At 34.8% G+C, this 7,473-nt stretch overlaps 1 protein-coding gene across 1 annotated transcript in view; it reads right to left on the bottom strand.

Moving 5' to 3' along the window:
- Nucleotides 1–608: 608 nt before the first annotated feature.
- Nucleotides 609–7,473, bottom strand: part of RGS21 (regulator of G protein signaling 21) — a 47,106-nt gene continuing 40,241 nt past the window's right edge. The window contains exon 6 of the mRNA XM_057495180.1: nucleotides 609–1,637. Coding sequence (XP_057351163.1) covers nucleotides 1,434–1,637 — 204 coding nt within the window. The 3' untranslated portion in view covers nucleotides 609–1,433. The remainder of the gene's footprint in view (nucleotides 1,638–7,473) is intronic.

The raw sequence follows: 7,473 nt of genomic DNA, 5'->3' as shown, positions 1-7,473 counted from the left end.
CTCACCTCTTGGAATAATTTAAAATTTCTTATTTAGGTACAAGCTAAATTAAGGTTGGAAACTTCAGAATAAATGTTGAAAAGTATAGAGCTGTTTTCCACTAAGTACACCATGAGATGCCCTGAATATTCCACAGTCAGTTTGTATTACACTTTCCTGTGAAGAATTTGCAAATGTACAGGGAATACTTCATTTTCATGTATTTCAATATTTGTTTTTTGTGACAAAAGGGAGACAAAAATTTGTCTGTCAAATGAGCATTTGTGGAAACAAATTAAGTCATGCTCTTTTTCCTCTATTTTTTTTAATGTTCAAATAATCTCCAAATTAGAGATATCAATAAAGATAAATCTGTGCAAATAAAATGGAAATAAGGATGATCTGTTGAATCTTTATAGCTCCTCTTACTACATTAAATTATTCATGCTTATTACAAGACATTTATATATAGAAAGAAACAATTTTAGGAACGACTCAAAATAAATGTTTTTAAAATTTATTTGACTTTTATAAACATGTTCCAGTGCTGAATGAGTGAACAGATACTTAACTCCCTAATTTGAGTATATAATGTTGCAATATTTTTTTATTTTGTGTGACAATTACTGTTATGCAGTTCATTATATAAGGACTTAGCCATACTCCCATTCCTCTTCTTTATATTTTTATTAATCTAAGAAAATCAGTCTTCCACACACTTCATACTCTTCCCATACATATGCCTATGTGATGTCAGAGAATTGAACCAACCGATAATATTTTGACAAAGTCTAAGCCATGGTCATATATAAAATGTGACACTTTATAAAAAGTCATATACATAAAATATGTATTTATTATATATATATAATGACATATACAAAAATATGTATACATTCTTTTAATTTTCTTTTTAATTAAACTGAGGGCCATAGCAGTTTAGATAACCACTGAGTTATTATGTGGCAAATCCTGGCTGAAAAGAAATAGCTGAGTACACTAGGTAGAAGGTTGTATTTGGTACAGAATTTCTCTTTCTACTTATGTGAGGTTCTAAACAATGCAAATGGTGTTTAAAATCATGTATATGATGCTAACCAGGCTCCCATTCAGCAACATGAAGGTATATAATTCTTTGAGTTTATAACGTTATATGAATATCTACTTAGTGTATTATCTCTACAAACTCCCTTTGTATTTTCCCAGTAGAACATTTTTTAAGTACTTGATAAAGTGAATAAATTATAAACAAATGACTCAGAATATCAGGCATCATATAGAAAAAGTATTCTTCCTTTGGAGCAAAAAATGTTTTCTAAACCCTAAAAAACCTTTATGTTGTATTAGTATATTTAACATTTTAGCCTTCAGGTACAGAAATTAAGAATTATTCTCTCCTATCATTTGTTTTCCCCCAAATTGTAACTACTTGGTTATTTGTTTACTGTTTACCTTTACAAGAAAGGAAGCCATTTTTTATTATTTCCAACCTGTTTGCTATTTACCAGTTTCTTGTAAATCTCTGACTTTAGAAATCGAGGGAAAGAATCCTTGGCCATGAGACTATAGATTAACTTCTGAGCCTCATCAAAACATTTGAGAGTTGGTTCTGCAATATTCTTTGAGATGAGATCCCTGGTACTGAAGTCAATGTTAATCTGTGGAAATAAGTTTGCATACCATTAGATTAGTTTAATCAAAGAATACATGACTTATACAGACGGTAGATACATGTACTTCTTAAATTCTTTTCTGAGCACAAAGTTAATTTGATGCAAAACAGCAGAAAGGTCATGTGTTAACTTTTTGGAATGCAGGACACATGCTTTGTTCGATTATTTTTCCTAGGTAGTGGGTTGGCATAGACCTAATACAAAGGTAAAGCCTTATTTTGAGTTTATAAAAAATGTCAAAGAGAAAACGCAAACAAGATATTTTATGATTTTAAATTTCTGTTTCTAGTACTTTGACCCTAATGCTTACTACATACTTTCCATAGGCAGAGCAGTAATTAGAATTTACTAGGTTGGCTTCCATGGATCCATTTCCATTCTCCATACTTTCCCTTGTTTGCCACATATCGCTTTCTAATTCTTATTTCATTTTGTTTGCCAAAATGGACCAAATAACACCCTCTTCACTGACCTTGCCTCCCATAGAATATACATATATATGTGTCCCCTTGCCACTACCACACATAAATATCCCCAGCAAGGTCTAGTAGAGATCTATTATATGGGAACACACCATTCACCTAAAAATACGCAAAATGTCCCACACCTTCTGGTGGAGACACTCATCTACTCTACACATATTCCAGGATATATTCTGAGAAACAGAAAATTTCATATACAAGTTGTTTAATTATTAACTGAAAATATTCATGAAGTACAAAAAAGATTTCAATCTTAAAATTGAAAGCTCACCAAAACAGGTGCTCTGTCTCATTCTGCATTCTGTTTTATGGCATTTAGCAGAATGTATGCCACCGAACAGACAATCAATAAATATTTGTTGAATAGAATTAAAATGTCTTTTGGAAAAATGGGGGAGACAGTGAAAATGCCAGAATTTTGAGGTCTGGTAAAAGACAGTATAAATGACAACTTATGCTTATTGAATTGAGGTCAGAAGATAGCAGCCAGCCCCACAACCAAATCTCCCCTCGGCTATTCATTTGCTGTTCATATAAGTGAAGCAAGTTCTACCATTTTCTTTCATCTTCGATTGCCATGGTATAAAAGAGAATAGTAATAGCATCTATCTTAAAGTGTTTAAAGTACCAAATTAGTTAAATAACATAAAAATATTTTAATATTATTATTCTAGGAAGGAGAAATAATTCTAATTTGAAAAGAATCATCAAAAGCCCATCAAAAGGCCACTGTTCACACATGACTTCTTTCTTTAGGGACTTCGGCTGCTCCGTGATCTTAGAGCACATCTGCCCTTCTATTTATTCATTCATCAGAGCTCTAGAGTGAATGCTGCAACTCCCTTGGAGGTCTTAAAATCCAGAATCAAGTTCTCCTTCTCTGGGAAGGAAGAAGGGGAGGGGTAGTGGAAAGACTTTGGGCTTATTTTCAAATCTTGTGCTCTGACACTGATGACTTCAGTGTCCTGAATTTCCTGTAATATTTCTGAGCTGTGCTTCCCCATCTTTAAGCTAGGTATTTCTTGACTGAGTTGTAAGAATTAAAGTGAGGCAATCCATATATTCTTTGATTCTGCCAGTGTTAGTGTCTATTTTGTGCCAAATGCTTTTTATATTTGGGGAAAGATAACAAGTAATAAATAAATAGCATTATTTTAGATTTAGACTTGAAAGATGAGAAGAAAGAAAATCCTCTGAGAATCTGGGAGAAAATGTTTCTGGAAGGAAACACAACAACTACAGAGTTCTTGATGCAAGAAGGAATTTGCTGTATTCTGAAAAGCCACTATGGCTGGACAGCTGGAGTGTAGGATGTGACAAAGAAAGTTCCTGTGATGAGGTTGGATGTGGAGATACAGGACAGGTCTAGTCAGATTGATGTGCTGTACTAAGGAGTTCTTACCTTTCACCTAGAAGCAATAGGAAGACACTGGAAGAGTTTTTGAGCAGGGAAGTGTCATGATAGTGTTATGAACCCAATGTAGTACCTGCCTCATAGTAGGAATCATTGAACAGTGGGTGTTACCAAGATCTTGTAGTGACTTTTAAACACCTAGGATAGTCTGTCTCACAGATCCTACCTTGAATTGTGGGGATATGAGATAATATGTATTGCCTCCTATAACTGTCTTGTTAATTGTTTAATGGCATCATTTGAAATTTGTTTAATTTTATATCCACTATAATGATAAACATAACAACTTAGCTCATTGAAGTATTCATTCACTGGATGAATTTTCACTGAGAGCAGGGTTCGTGTGTGCCAAGGGCACAGTGTTGGCTTATTATTTTTATCAGAACTGAACACCTGCAATAACTCCCCGATGCCTATTTTAAAAAGTCCCAAAGCCCAGTTTTGGCATTTATGGCCTTTACAATGCAGTTTAACTTACGTATTTTTTCTCTTCTGTGTGTGCTCTGTATTCCCACCAAGCTAGACACTACCCCTTTAATTTCCCCGATGAATACCTTTTTAAACCATGCCCGACTAGCTGAAAGCCATGCTTTTTCATCTAAGTCTTTCAGTCTTTTATGTCCTTAAGGATGTGTTCAAATAACATCAACCCGTGAAGTTTACCTGTGCATTATTTCCCTCTCTGACCCCTCAAAGAACTTTGTGTCACTTAGATGATATTTACATTTTGTGCATGTCTCAATGCCTTGAAAAGTGTAAGGGCTCAATAAACATATGTTGTTTAAATAAATGTTTAAATATGTATAAATAAAGTGAAAAACATTTCTATATTTGTTAAAAATCATGTTTAAATTTTAAAGAGCATTGTTCTATTTCAAATTAATACTTATAACTCATATTATTTATTAAATTATATTAAGCATGTACTTCTGACTTATCTCTCTCATTTTTTCTTATTTGCTTGTTCTCCCACCACAGACCTGCCAATATCAGCTCTTGATAGTTGAGTGATGGGCACATGTGCTGAGATAATCAGCAGTCTTACGAAGCTGTGTCTCGGCAATTCAGCTTAATGTCAGCGACAAAACATCGCACCCACATGTTTGTATAAATGTCATTATTTTTCTCCAAGTTGTTCAAGCTGGAAACATAGGAGTCATCTCTGACACTTCTTTTTTCTCCGATCTCTTATTTCATATGCATATTTTTTCTCATTTGCCTTTTATTTTGTTATTTCACACGATCTTTTTCTTTCTCACTTTCATCTCTCCAGTGTAGTCTTTTATAACCTAATCCCTCCCCTGAACTGCAGAATTTACACCTAAACTCTTCTTATAATGCCCTTCCCTTCTGAACCTCTAGAAGCATTACTATATTTATTTCACCAAAATATCACTTTCATTGTATGAATATTCAGCTGAAACCCATTATTTTTTATGACATAAACTTTAAACATGTTATCTTGTCATTTGAGCTTCAGCCCATTCAGATGTCAATGCATTATTTCAAAATGGTCTCCTCCTTGTCCCTAGTGACACCCCTAAGACTGGTCTATTCTCTAATTGTGAAGTGAATCTTGCACTACAGCCCTTGTTCATGCTGTTTCACCATCTAAAATCCTCTGATCCCCACGGTTCTATTCCATACAGACTTTCCTTGCCCCTATTGATTTAGCTCAAGTTGAATATCCTCTAAGAAGTCTTCCTTGGCCACAGGAGGAAAGTCACTATCATTTCCTTACCATTATACATTATTTTGAGTCACAAATCTTAAGAAATTTGATTTCTTGCTGAAACAGATTTGGGTATGAAGGCTTCTATTGATATTATGTACTCAATCTGATTATCAGAGTAAGAAGATCTGTCAGTACAAAAGGGAACTCAGTGGTTCATGACATGGAATTAACCTGACTTTTATCTGTGATCATTTCCCTATATCTTTCATTAATTTGTTTTCTCTGCATGTTCCTTAAAATATGAGCAGAACAGATATGCATTCTCCAAGTTCTGTCCCAACTCTTTTCTCCCCAGATTTTTTCCCTTGGTTACTCTGTCTTCATCCACAGCAAGATATCTGAACAATGGCATTATCTCTAACACAATCATAAGAATATTTAAAAATGGTTATTTTAACTATAAATAATAATAATAATTAAAGTTTACTGAATATTAGTACTGATGTACCAAGTCTTTATGTGACTATTTTATGTCATATACACACAGCTATCAGATGAATAGTAGTATTGTCCTCATTTTTCTGGATAAAAAAACTAACGTGCGTATGAAAAAACAGTTATTTCATTTGTGATCATTTCCAGAATTTATTCATGTGAAGTATTTTTTTTTTTTGAGTGGATGCTGAGGAATTGTGCTAAGGATCTGAAGATATAAAGTGATTAAGATGAAAAGTCAGTTGAAAAGACAGATTTTCAAAAAGCAATCCAAAGGGAAAAAATACGCTCTCTAAAGGAAATTAGAGTTTAAGTTTACCATTGAAGTGTTATTATGAATAGAAGATTAAGGAAGGGACTTACACATGGAAGCATAAACCAAAAGAAGCCCAGTGGGTTTTGTGGGGGAAGAAAGCGAAGAGCCTGGACAGGCACGGAGGTGCCAATCACACAGAACCTTGTAGGTCTTCTTCATGGAATTTTTACTTAACCAGGGAGCAAGGAAGAGAATCTGAAGTAAGGAACTGATGCAAACACATATTTGAAAAAACATATCACTGTGTGGTGTAGTAGCCAGGTGTGGATAAAAGGAAGAAAAATTAGGAAACTGTAACAGAAAGTGAGCAATGATGCTGGGTCAGTCGTTGAGAATCAGGGGAACTTCATAGATTTCCAAGATATTTAGAAAGAAACAGACTTGTGATCAAATATTTATGAGCTGCGACAAAGGACAAAAATGTTTAAAATGACTGGATTTCAGAAATATTCTGAAGAGTAGATGGCAGAGTGTTGGTGGGTTAGATATGAAGTACGAACACAAAAGAAAAATCGAGGGTGAATAGCGATTATTTAGCCGGAGCTAATAGAAGACTGGAGTTGCCATGAACTGAGGTAGAAACTCAGGTAGGACAAAGTTTTGAGCATAAAATCAGGACTCAGATTTGAATTTGTTAAGTTTGAGAGGCCCTTTTAAAGACTGAAGACTATAAAAGAGATCACCGAGAGAATGAATGTAAGCAGAAGATAAATGAGGATTTCCTCCCCTCATTTTAGTGCATGCTGGGTTATGAGTAGGAACAGCAAAATAAAATCCGAGAGAACAGTCAGGAAAGGAGGAGGAAAATGAGCATGAGAAGCCACCTGAAGGCTGTATTTCACAACTAGAGACAGTGATCAGTTCGGTCACATGCTCCTGAGAGGTCCACCTGTGCGAATAGGCTATCAAAAGTGCCGTGCCTTTTCCTCTTGACTCCCATGAAATTTCAGTAACAAGAAATAAATGAAAACATTAGGGTGAGTATATATTTTGACACATACATTCCTTTAATAGGATCACTTTTCTGGGGGCTTCTCTGTAAACTCCAACTCCAACTTTACACTTATCTCAAATTTGATTTTTGGTTGGGCTCTACAAGAAGATACATGGATGAATTTCTATCTCAAAAAGTAAGACAGAGGAGATATCTTACTTATAATGCAGTTGAGTGAAGTTTAATGGGGTAGACTGAATGGGAGGCCCTGGAGGCGACCTTCTAGAGAGGGCAGACTTTCCAACCGTGTGGTCTAGGGGGACTCCTGTGAGTGGGGAGTTACAGGGAAATTATAGGGAAACTTTGACTTTGCTCGGTATCTCAAACAGCAAGGGCTGAACAGTGTATCTGTTGATTTAATAAACAGTTATGTCTGTATTATTTACTGATATGAATAGTCACTTGCATTTTGTTTGTAAGGATCCTCTTCAGTTTCAAGGACTCT

This window comes from Manis pentadactyla, chromosome 19 (assembly GCF_030020395.1).
Source record: "Manis pentadactyla isolate mManPen7 chromosome 19, mManPen7.hap1, whole genome shotgun sequence".
In the NCBI taxonomy this organism is placed as follows: Eukaryota; Metazoa; Chordata; class Mammalia; order Pholidota; family Manidae; genus Manis; species Manis pentadactyla.
This window is presented reverse-complemented; position numbering and strand designations above follow the sequence as displayed.